Below are 13,228 nucleotides of genomic sequence, written 5' to 3' on the forward strand. Positions count from 1 at the left end.
ATACTCTCCTTGTATTCCTATTTCTAAGCAATATTTTTAATAATTCTCAAGTGTTGATCTGCTTGTGCTTAAAAATAAATAAAAGTAGCTAATTTCATAGTGGCTTTATTATCCTTTGAGTAAATGGTTATGGAGCATATGTTTTATAGAACTTATCCTTTCGACATTTTATTATCTACTGTACCTGCATTTCTTGACAAAATGAAGCTGTAGGTCCAAACAAGATCTGACATTGCTCATCTGCTGTATACGTCATGCCTGGCAGTTTGGAGGGAATAATCACAGAGCTGATGCTTTGGGGATTTGTCTGCAGCAAACAGTTACTGGCTTTTGACCTGGCAACATACACAGAAGTGGAACAAAAAGAGAGGTGCTTATGACTAAACTGCTATAAACATGTATACTACAGTAAAAGTAAGGAGAGAGAGCACAGAAATACAACTGTATTCAGACTTTACACTTGAGACTTAAGTCACTGTTTACTGTCCACTCTGTGTTTAAGTGTTCAGATCCAAAATATTTGAGTAACCTTTCCCTCAATGATTGTGATTCTATTTATTAATCTCCAGATGTTGCACGACCATTACGTGATTTTAGGGTCAGTTCCAGTTCCCGAAAAATAATGTTATGTCATGTAAATCATGTATGTGATTGATGCTGATCGAAAACAGGTTAATGAGATGCCCCTCCACTAGCAAAGTGAATTTAAAGGTTTTAATACTACTATATACTCTTCGCCAGTCGCTGGTTAAGAGAAAAACATATACACAAAACAGACCTCTGCATATCTGTCTATCTCCATCTTTTTACTGCAAATAGGAGGCATATGATATCAATCAGTGCACAAAAACAAGTACTGCTAGAAAATCTTTGTAAGACCTGACGTGTGAACTATAAGAGGAGATTCCTGGATTTTTGCTACATTTTAGAGGCAGGCAGCAATATTTGGAGTTAATCCATAAGGTGCACATTAGACTAACTATGAGACAAGTTGGCAATAATAATAACGATGCCTGGCACTTTACGGTATATTGTCTAATAAAGCAAAGCACTGTAGATATCGAGTTCATGTTAACTCTTCTTTTATCATGTAAATATATCATTTCATTTGGTTTCATTAATTAGATTTGATTCTGCAGAAGAAAAATAAATGGTTAAGATTTATTTATTTATTTTTTTATTTAGACATCTTAACACTAATTTTGTCAACACGCAGTTTGATCGATTTGGTGCATCTGGATAGATGTGTTAATCCATTTTTACTATACACCACCATATGGTTGAAACAATATCCACAAAGCAGAATTCATAGTTATAAGATTAAACTTAAGGGTCTATTCCATATCTACGAAGAGCCTGCATACATATGCTGTGAACATTCCTATTGAGATTCATACAAGAAAAAACATGGAATAACCAGTCCATCCATAAGTATTTCATAAGTTTTTAAAATTCTACTGATAAAAACATCTAGTTTATGTAAAGACTGAATATTTACAATATTCACCCTTATTTTTCAAAACTTCTGCAATGCTGGATATCAGCTTCTGGCCCAGATACTGACTAATAGAAACCCAGTGATTTGAGTTTATAACAATTTCTATGTTTTTGTGTGTCCACTAGCTTTTTAAGAATTGACCACAGTTTCTCAATAGGATTAAGATCTGGGGATTTTCCAGGCCATGGACCCAAAATTTCAATATTTTGATCACCCAGCCACTTAGTTATCACTTTTTTCCTTGTGACATGGTGCTCCATCATGTTGGAAAAAGCATTGTTTATCACTAAATTTCTCCTGAGTCCTGGACTGTTGAGAGACGTCACTGTTGGACAATGTTTAGATACCATTCTTTAATCTTATCAGTGTTCTTAGGAAAACATGCGAGTGATCCCACTCTCTTGGATGAAAAGTAACCCATCACATGAATAATCTCAGGATTCTTTACTGTTAGTATGACATCAGAATCATGTTAGCGCTCACTTTTTCTTCTCTGGACAATCATTTTTTTAGATGTCACAAACAGTCTAAATGGGGCTATATCAAAGAAAATAGTTTGATCCCAGTCCTCTGCTGTATAATTCCTGTAGATCTTCCAGAATGTCAGTCTGTTCTTGACATTTTTCTTGGAGAGAACTGGCTTTTTTGCTGCCCTTCTTGGACCAGGCCAGCTTCCAAAACATTTGCTTCACTATGCATGTAGTTTCATTGACACCTACCTGCTGCCATTCCTAAGCAAGCTATGCACTAATGTTAAATCGATAGCATAGCTGAATCCTCTTTAGTAGACAATCATGACACTTGCTAAACTTTCTTGGGGACCCTGAAGCCTTCTTCACAGCAGTTGAACTTCTATCTTTGAAGTTTTTGATGATCCAACAAATGGTTGATTTATGACTAATCATTTCCTTGGCAGTAACCATGGTTAACAGAAGAAGATAATGATTTTGATCACCACCCCCTTTTAAAACAACCAGTATGCTCTTATAATTTAATCAGTGTGATAAAATGATATCAGCTACCTTGCCCTTGTTAACACTTTCTTCTGATCTAACGAGAAGATCACTGAAATTTTTTGTCAGGGCTCAAATTTAGTGAAATTGTTTTTTGTGATTAAGTTAATTCTCATGGCAAGGAATGATAGTGCATTGAAAACGCATAAATCACACAAAGTATAAATATAGTATATTTTTAAGTCAGTAATGTTATTAGTGTAACCAAAGACTGAAATTAATTAAATAATTATGTATGTAATTTGTGTTATAACTAAAGAATCATTAATTTGTCATCTACTTTGGACTGTACAATATAAGATAATCTAATAATGCATGTAGGACATGCCAGGTAAAAGTCATACAATTTATAATGTTACATTTCATTTGCTCTGGGAGCATCACTAAGTTGACAGTTTAATTATGTGTTTCTACAATGTAGACAGTAACACTTCTCATTATTTGTTACTATACAATAACATTACTCTGTGAATAGACAGCCTTTCCACCACAGTGTATAACACAATGTTTCATAATAAGTTAATTACCTAAGGAATTTTTCAAGGTCTTCTCGGCTACATCTGGACCATGAAACATCGCCAAGATTCTGCCCCTTGATCCATTCTCCTGACATAATATGAAGACCATCTGCACAGGATGGGTGGTCATTGTCATGATTTATACCCATGCTGATTTCATAACATATAAGAAAAAAGCAAACTCAAAAATTAAAAATAAATGTCTCATTAAAAAAAACAGAACTTTTTCCTAAACAGTTATTAGACATGAAAAGAAAAACTATTTAGTCCTTCTATAGAGTGTTTTCTTCAATGCAAACCATGGAAAAGTTTATTAAATGCAGTTAGATATTACAAACATATTTATCTCATAGCACTATGTTCGCAGTAAAGACATCTAAACGTGACTTTTCAGAATAAACCATCCTGAGTGTGTGCATGCAGCACTTTTGGCTTCCACATGACTTATATCCAGCATTTTCACCAGTTGTAGACTCTATTTGACAGTTGTCCCTGATGTCTCCATCACACTGCACACATAGAAAAAAGTTGATCCTGCTCCCTCATCTCTCTGTAACACAGTTTTAGAAGCACCAGCAGGAGGACATTATATAATTTTACTGAACAATGTAGCTATGAATCAAGCACTGGTATGACATACACCAGTTACTAGAAAAAAGTTCTCCCATTTACTTCTCCTTGCATTTTTCCCTCATTCCCTTCAACAGAACTCTAAGGACAACATGTATCCTGATAGCTCAGTATGCTGAATGTCCATATTCTGTTTCAAATTTGACTTATAGGGAATCTGTCAGCTGTTTTTTGCTTCCTCAACTGAGAGCGACATAATGTAGGAAAAGAAACCCAGATTTCAATGATGTATCACTTAGATTACTGGGTACAGCAGTTGTGACACAATAAGAGGTCTTAGATGTAAAATGCAACAGAGATCAAAAAGCGAACCCTGTCCACACCACAGCTCTCTATGTACAATGTCTGAGCTGCTTATCAGAGGAGGGGGCGTGGTCAGCCAGGGCTCATGTGCACTGTGGTCTGAGCAGTGATTATCTCCTTTTGATAAAACCTTCACTATATGGAAACAACAGGAAACAACAGGAAACAGCCTAATAAGCGACACATCCCTGAAATCTGCCTCAGCCCCTAGCTCATGCTGTCCTCAGATTACATAGCAAAAACTGCCAACAGATTCCCTTTAAGCAGTTCTTGAGAGTAAGGTTAAGTGCACACAAAGTGTTCTTGATGCATTTTTGCGGCGGTTTTCTCGCTGCGGAAATGCTGTGAAAACGCTTGTTAATAGGTCTGCCAGGTATAGCAATGCTAAGGCTGTGCACATGATGCGGAAATTTCCGCTCCGGATTCGCATTGTGTTAAAAAACGTAACATGACCATTTCTTGTGCGATCCCGCCGCAAATTTGCGCCCATTGATTTGCATTGAATCGCAGCAAACCCGCTGGTATAATATCTATTCCTGTGAATTTGCAGCATTTCAATTAAAGCCAATGGCCGCAAATTTGCGGCGGAAACGTGGTGCGGGTGGTACCTGGGTCAGGAGAGGACTACTGCTCCTCTCATCTGATCATAGTCAGCTCTGCCCAGCCCGCGTGCCCGCGGTAAAAGAAAAAGTAAAAAAAAGTAAAAAATAAAAAAAAAACTTATACTCACCAGTCCGGCGGCCCCCGGTGTCCTCCTGGTCCCCGGCGGCGATCCTCTCCTCCTGGCGGCCAGCAGTGTACTGTGGGAGCGTGCACACTCCCGCAGTGTACAGAGCTGCCAGGGCCTGTGGTGACGTGACCGATCAGATGATCGGTGATGTCAGCGACCAGCTGAGGTGTTTTTTATGGAAGTGATCAAGTGGCGGAAGGAGAGGCATTTTTTTCTAATAAGGTACTCCATAAGACAAAGTTTGCTATATTCATGTGTATTAATGATTTATGCAAAGTTTAATGAAGTGACTCTGACCATTCAAAAATGTTTTTTTAAACTTTATAATTATATAATGAAAAGTACTATTGCTTTCTAATAGCTTCAGCTTTTCAGGATTTTTAAGAATCGCTAAGAATATTTAATGATTTATACCATGAATGTTTTGCTTCTGTGACCCACACCTATGTCTCATAGACCTTGTTTCCACCAGATGAAATGGCTACTAGCTGCCACTACCGAGTCAAGAGCGAATGGAAAGGTGTCCATGTATGCTCTGTATGTGGTTCATGCCTCTAAGGCCACGTGCACACGTTCAGTATTTGGTCAGTATTTTACCGCAGTATTTGTAAGCCTAAACCAGGAGTGGGTGATAAATACAGAAGTGATGACTTGTTTCTATTATACTTTTCCTCTGATTGATCCACTCCTCGTGGCCAAAAAATTATTAAAGCAGTCAAATAGACATGCTTGTCTGTTCATAAGTGGGATCCACGCCAATTAGCGATTTAGGGCATATAAGGTAGACTCCAAGTAATGCCTGACATGTGTGCCCTGATAGCACTGTTCAGAAATATTCACTGGAAAACCAAAAATGTAAAACTGACCCTTATTCATCAAAATTACATGTTATAAAAAAATGCCTTGCCTCTAGCAATCAATCACAATATAGCTTTCATGTTTCCAGATTAGACTAATTAAATCATTGATTGCTTTTATTTATTGGCAACTAAGCTATTTTTCTGATAGGCAGTTTAGATAAATGAGCATGAAAGAAATAAGTAAAATACATAATTTAGTGCACATCTACTGAAATTGACAAAAGTTTGACATTTAATAGCCCTTGGAAATACCTGGGAAGTCCCTGAAAACACATAGAAACTTTCACGTTTAGGCAGTTTTTGCACGAACCCCTTTTTTGCTGTCTGGTTCACTTAATTTTCCAAGCAAAATCTATGACGGTTGGCATGTATGTACACAGTATTTGCAGTTTCACATCACTAATATGTCAGAAGCAGGAAACAAACACAGCTCAGCTGTGCACTGCCAAGTTACTATAAGCTTCATTGTGGAGAAGTGCAGGGCAGCTAATAATGATATCAGCTAGCAATGATGCAAAATTATTCAGGCAGCTACACTGTTGTAGATGGCAGGAGATAATATCGGTCAGTAAGGGTACTGTACAGAATAAGGTGGATTCTAAGGCTGCGTACCCACTATGCGTTTTCAAGCGTTTTTGCCGCGGAATTTCCGCAGCGAAAACGCTTAAAAAAACGCTTGGTAATACGTGCCCCATGGTCCCCAATGATAATCCGCATGTGCTGTGCACATGCTGCTGAAATTTACGCTGCAGATTATCATTGCGGAAAAATACGTAGCATGTCTATTAATTTTGCGGACACGCAGCATAATTGCCGCCATTGACTTGCATTGAAACGCATAATATCCGTATGAGCACATTTGCACATACGGATATTATGCGATTCTATGTCTGGATGGTACCCGGGTTTGGAGAAGAGGAGACTCTCCTCCAGACCCAGGTACCATAGAACCTGTTAAAAAAAGAATTTAAAATAAAAATTAAAGATTATACTTACCTTCCGATGGCCCCCGGTATTTTCTCCACTCCGTCCGGTCTGTTGTTGTGAAGGACCTGCGATGACGTCATTGAGTCATGTGACAGGTCACGCGACCGCTGATGTCGGCAGTCACGTGACCTGTCACATGACTCAATGACGTCATCACAGGTCCTTTCACACCACCGCGACCCATACAACAGACTGGACGGAGCGGAGAAAATACCGGGGGCCATAGGAAGGTAAGTATAATCTTTATTTTTTATTTTTTAACATTTTTATTATTTTTTTTTTAACTATTACTTGGTCACACTATATATGCCGGTTGCATGGATTTATATAGTGTGACCAAGTTGTCAAGCACTTTTCAAAGTGATGCTAAAATCGCTTGGAAAAGCGCTTGATAACCCGCATGCAGAAATGCATGCAAAAACGCTTGACAAACACTTCTACCTGGCGGGAAAAACGCATGTAAAATCTGCATGCGTTTTTCCTGTCAGGGAGAAGTGTAAAAAATATGCAGCATTTCTGCAACGTGGGCACTTAGTCTAAAGGTAGGATATACTTGTAGTGCTGGAGGCAGAGCAGGGCTATGCTGGCAGAAATCTGACTAGGAGCACTGGAACTACAGCAGGATAATCCCAATGAAAACTCGAGAGCCTGGAGGGGCATTCTTTGGTGAATAATATGTGCAAAACGGGGCAGATTTAGGGCTCGTGCACATGGCCATATTTTCAGTCCGAGTGCGTCCGATAATCAAGTCATCAAGCCATGCAAGCCAATGGGTCTATGAAAAACATTGGACTGCACATGGATGACATCTGAGTGCAATTTGATTTCCGTGCACCAACAGAATGGAGAAGATGGAGAAATAGTTTTCTCCATCTTCTCCTCATCCAAGAGAATCAGATCACACTGTGTTCACAATCTGATCAATCTTTGGCCAGAGTGTTATCAGAGTGTGATTTGCATAATCGGCCTGATTCTCTCAGATGAGAGAATACACTGTCTTGTGCACCTAGCCTTAAAGCACCACTCCAGCGCTGCTTTTTTTTCAGAGCTGGAGTAGCGCTTTAAGTTTAAATTCCCAGCCATATACTCACCCTCCGGCGTCTTCACAGTTTTTTCGGTACCGCTCTGGTCCCCCCTGCGCCATCTTGTGTGAGTAACTTCTGACTGTCCGGAAGTCAGAAACTATGTCATGCGCTCTAAATACAAGTCTATGAGTGCCAGAACAAGGATCTCATAGACTTGTATTGAAAACTGACCTCTGCCCAGCACCATCAAACACTGGAGCTGTGAGCAGATTACTTTTCGCCGGAGACAGACCAGAGCAACGCTGGAAATGGATGAAGGCGGCGGAAAGTGAGTATCAGACAGGGGGTAGGGGGCTTACATTTAAAGCACCACTCAGACGGTGCAATGAAAAAATAACACTGGAGTGGTACTTGAAAAGGAGATATATTGGCACGATTTAATACATGTTTACATTATTATATGACCACATTGTGATTTTGGTAATAGTCCTTTAACTTTTTCTTAAGAAACAAATATTATGATCAGTATTGTCAAGCTATTTGCATAAACATTCAGTTAAATATAAAAAAGACAAGTGTTATATATAAATTTGTATACATTTCTAAATGAAAAAATACAGTAAATTCATTTAATAAAAGGGTAAAAAATTTGTTGCATGCATGTATTTTGTATCCATCTCAGTGATTTAGATTTACTGACCGGCATTTTATTATATTATGTGCTACGATAGGAATACAGAATTGAAATTCTCATTAACGACATTGAAACTAAAAAATATCAACCTCTTCCTGACACGTCGAATTTTTACTTTTGTTCTTTCGTTTTTCTTCCCTTTCTCCCAAGAGCCATAATTTTCCATTGACATAGCCATGGCATGGCTTATTTTCTTGTGGGAAAAATTGTAGATTTGAATGACGCCATTCACTTTATCATAAATGACGTGACAAAATGTAACATTCTAAGGGTATGTTCACACTAGGCATTGTTTCAGCGGGTTTTTTTTCTGCAGAAAAACCTGATCTCTTGACTAGTGTTGAGCCACCCCCGTAGTGTTCGAGTTCGGTTCGGTTCGTCGAACACCCGTGTGTTCGCCGAACTGTTCGTCGAACTGTTCGTCGAACACCTTCGAACACCGTTAAAACCAATGGCAGGCAAACAAAAACACATAGAAACACATAGAAAACACCTTCAAAGGTGTCCAAAAGCTGACAAACTGCTCAGAAGACACAACTAACACATGGAAAAGTGACAAGTACATATAGTCATGCGAAAAGAAAAGAGGTGGAGGAGTAAAAGGAGGGGGAGACACAGATATAGGCATGTCATGCCCTTCTAAAATCCAAAAAGTGAGAAGCCGAGACGGCCAGTCCGCTCCTGCCCGTGCCACCTCCGTGTCGCCGGGTTTGTGCCAGAGCCGCGGTGAACCCTGACGGCCAGCCCCCCTCTCCCAATACTGGTGCCTGTCCGCTGGTGGGTCGAGAGAGCCCCCCTGTGGTGGAGGCAGCTCTAAGCTTTTTAATTTAAATTGTCCCTTTAATTTGAATGAATACACTTTAAATCCATTTACAAGGATCTATTGGAGGGCAAGTCTCATGCCAGCAGCCGCGTAATTCCAGCTCCAGTAGCGTCCACTAAAGCTGCTGCAGTTAAAAAGCTTTTATAAGGATCGAGCTCGGCTGTCCACCGCAAGGCATCCTAGTGCCAGTCCCAGCCCCTATGCCTTGGGGTGCCTCCTGATGCTCTTCACTGAGTATCCCGTGGTCCCGAAGCATTTCCTTTGAAAAAATTAAGTGTCCAAACTACAGGTGGTGTAGCTTGCTTAACAGCCGGGATAATCCGCTGACTAGCAGACACTGCTACTAGGCACAAAGTATTTCCTGGGCTAGATGCAGTTAAAAATTTGTAAGTAGATACTCTCGTTGGATGCTGAGAAAGCATTCCATAGAGTCTCCTGGCACGCCATATATGATTCTCTTAAAAAGCTTGGGGTAGGGGTCTAGGGGACCCTTTTATAGCCAAAATCACGGCCCTGTATCACAATACGTCACCTAGGCTGAAGATAAATGGAACTGTAGCACCGAGGGCTCGGTTGCTACAGACGTATTGCACCTCACCCAGAGGTGTGATATCTCACTCTCAGATAAGGATGGAGTGTGGATCAGGACCCGACACCTGCATGCATTACACCACATTGCCGTGGGGCAGGGCGACCAATATGCCCCTGAGATGGGCACGACAGTCCCTGTCCCTGGCTGGAGTGGGGGGAGGGAACACTGAGGAAGGGGAACCCTACAGTGCAGGAGCAGGGAGCAAGCAGTTCCTGGGTGCATTGAGAAGGGAGTATAAAAGGTGGGCACCATCTTAGTTCAGTGCAGAGAAGTCTGAGCAGAAGTGGCAGGGAGCAGGGGCTCTGCATGAGCTCTGCTCCGGAGGCGGGCCTAGTAACAGAGGCCCAGGCCTGCAAGAGGGAGAAGGAAGGAAGAGGAGCGGAGAAGGCTCCAGGAAAGAGGAATGAAGGGATCCCAGGGGTGCGGACGGGCGAGTCGCCACCGCACGCCCGAATCCACCTGCGTGGAGGGGTCAGGCCAAAGGGGGAGACCGGTCCCCGAACTAGTGGAGGCAGGAAACGACCCTCAGCTAGAAACCGGAGGCTCTGACATTTTATGTGGCGCAGCCCCTTGCTCCACCCGCTAGGAAGGCACCACATAGGGTCAGGGAAACTGGCGCCAAGTTTACCAAGAGGAGGCCCGAGGCAGCCGGACAGAAGTGTTGGTAAGAAAGGCCAGACAAAGGACACACAAAGGGGGTCCTGTGAAGCGCTCCAAAGTTATCTGGGAGTTGTCTGAGCCCCTCACCTGGTGAGCACAGTACGACGTGGGCAGCCGTTACCTGCAGACGTGGTCTGGATAATAAGAACTGTGAGTAAAGGCCCTGAACTGCATCACTGACTCCGTGTCGTTACTGCTGCTGCCCTGCACCATCACCCCCATCCTCCGCATACACTGCCCTGAGGCTATACTCCTCCCGTGGGGAGTTATGCTACGCTCTGCTGCACCCACAACACCAGCCTTAGCGGTCTGCCCTGTAGCGGCGGTTCACTCTGACCGCAATCCACGGGTGGCGTAGTCGGACATTTAAACATCAAAACCACATAAATAGTTCCGCCACTGGTTTGACCGCCCTGAGCCACGGAACCGGATCGCCGCCACGAAGACTACAACCACCAGCATCCACCAAAAAGGGTCCGGCTCCGGGTGTCCCAAGGCCCAGGGGGTGCGTCAGAACATTTTCATCACCTTTCACAATCACCAATGGGAGAAGGCAGTGATGTCCTCTGTCCCCTCTCTTATACATCCTAGTGACGGAGCACCTGCTCTCATCAATTCGCCATAACCCCAATATTAGGTGGATTGAGGTGGGAGGCACCGAGTACAAGTGCTCTCTATTTGCTGATGATGTCCTAGTATATATCACTCAATCACATATATCCATCCCTGCTGTTATGGCTGAAATAGATCACTTTGTTACATGGTAAAATTTTAAAATCAATGCAGCGAAGTCTGAGGCCCTCGATGTCTCCCTCCCTAAATCCATATAGGATTCCATCCAGTCCAACTTTTCCTTTGCCTGGCCCTCACAGGGTATCAAATACTTAGGAATTCCTATTCATAGAGACCTCTCCCATCTATGTTATCTTAATTTTGGGCCCTTTATTGAACAATTCCATACAGACCACGGTTGGCAAGTTAGAACTGTAAGATTCACTACGTGAACCACTGGTGTTTTGTGGAAAAGCACATGTACACCGCGTTCCAAATTATTATGCAAAAAGTGTTTAGGAGTGATAAGGGAAGAATTTGTTTGTTTGTCAGTTAAACTCATTGATGGTGATGTGTGTCAGGGCTCTTTATATCACTGTAAGCAATTGCAGACACCTGTGCTAATTAGTTTGGCAGGTGTGTCCAATGAAAGGCAAGACTACTTAAGAAGGCTCTCTCACATTATTAAGCAGCCTACATTTTCTGCCAAAATGGGAAAGAAAAAGGATGTGTCGGCTGCTGAGAAGCAACAAATTGTGGAGTGTTTAGGTCAAGGCATGACTACAATCAACATTGTGCGATGATCAGGATGAAGTGTCTTGGCAATCAAGAAGTATGTAGCTGATTCACAGTACACACGTGTGCGTGCTGATAAGGGCAAATTGAGGACTCTTTCCTACAGGCAATTACGTCAGGTTGAAAGAGCAGCGGCAAAAAAGCCTTGTCATAGCAGCAGACAAGTTTTTGAAGCTGCTTGTGCCTCCAACGTCCCCCGAACAACAAGATGCAGGGTCCTTCAGAGGTTTGCAGCTGTGCATACGCCATCCTGTCGACCTCCTCTATCCACTTCACACAAGCAGAAACGGCTCCAGTGGGCCAAACATTACATGAAGACTGATTTCAAAACTGTTTTGTTCACGGATGAGTGCCGTGCAGCGCTCGATGGTCCAGATGAATGGAGTGGAGGATGGCTGGTTGATGGACACCCCACGCAAACACGGCTACAGCGCCAACAAGGAGGAGGTGGAGTAATGTTTTGGGCTGGAATCATGGGGAGAGAGATTGTCGGCCCCTTTAGGATCCCTGAAGGCGCTAAAGATGAACTCCATAATGTATGTGGATTTTCTCAAACAGCACTTCCTGCCATGGTTCAAGAAGAAGAACCGTGTATTTCACAGCAAGATCATTTTTCTGCATGATAATGCACCATCTCATGCTGCACATAAAACATCTGCATCTCTGGCTGATATGGGCATAAAAGGGGACAAACTTATAGTGTGACCCCCATGCTCCCCTGACCTCTACCCCATTCAGAACCTTTGGAGCATCATTAAAAGGAGTGTCTATGATGGCGGGAGGCAGTTCACATCTAAGCAACAGCTCTGGGAGGGTATTCTGTCCTCATGCAAAACAATTGAAGCAGAAACCATCCAAAACCTGACAAATTCAATGGACGAGAGAGTTCAGAAGCTCCTTTCGAACAAGGGGTCCTATGTGAAAATGTAACATCACCTAGAATAAAGTTCTGAGTTGAAAACTGTTTGATTTCAGTTTCTAACAACCTGCTAATGCTTATAATTTCAAAAATGACCATTTTTTTGGTCTTTATTAAAATGAAAAGGTTGATCGAAAAGTTTGGGGGATCTAAGAGTGTGGCAACCCAGTAGTCATGATTACTTCGAATTCTGACAATATGAGGGTCATGCTGCAGGTAGTGCAGCAAGAAGGCACTTATGTGTCTTGCGCATCTCGGAGCCCCAAAATTATTTTCCAGGCTAGATGCAGCTAAAAATTATTTTTAATTTTAAATCTGGTGAAGCTTATTATAGATGGCCTAATAGGATCAGTGCTGCACACTGCTACAAAGCCCAAATTATTTTCCAGTCAAGATACAGATAAACATGATTAGTAATTTGAAAGCTTAAAACGGTTGGTAGGGTGATTTTAACCAATCATCAAGCTTTTACTCTCCCCAGGATGACACAGGGGTAGAAAAGTCATTTCGGATCCATGATTTGTTCATCTTTATGAACGTGAGTCTGTCTACATTATCAGTGGAGAGCCGCGTGCGCTTATCTGTCAGCACACCACCAGCAGCGCTGAACACACGTTCAGACAGAACGC

At 42.0% G+C, this 13,228-nt stretch overlaps 1 protein-coding gene across 4 annotated transcripts in view; it reads right to left on the bottom strand.

The window, feature by feature from the left end:
* ADAMTS19 (ADAM metallopeptidase with thrombospondin type 1 motif 19) overlaps positions 1-13,228 on the bottom strand; it is a 530,841-nt gene that overhangs the window by 248,046 nt on the left and 269,567 nt on the right. For 3 of the 4 annotated variants that reach the window (XM_073676518.1, XM_073676524.1, XM_073676535.1), the window contains 2 exons: positions 3,039-3,179; positions 185-335 (listed from right to left, as the gene is read on the bottom strand). In XM_073676518.1, coding sequence (XP_073532619.1) covers positions 185-335; positions 3,039-3,179 — 292 coding nt within the window. The remainder of the gene's footprint in view (positions 1-184; positions 336-3,038; positions 3,180-13,228) is intronic. The other variant, XM_073676530.1, reaches the window with a different exon arrangement.

This window comes from Phyllobates terribilis, unplaced genomic scaffold (assembly GCF_046119375.1).
Source record: "Phyllobates terribilis strain yellow unplaced genomic scaffold, ASM4611937v1 Scaffold_1__5_contigs__length_1240528914, whole genome shotgun sequence".
Lineage (NCBI taxonomy): Eukaryota > Metazoa > Chordata > Amphibia > Anura > Dendrobatidae > Phyllobates > Phyllobates terribilis.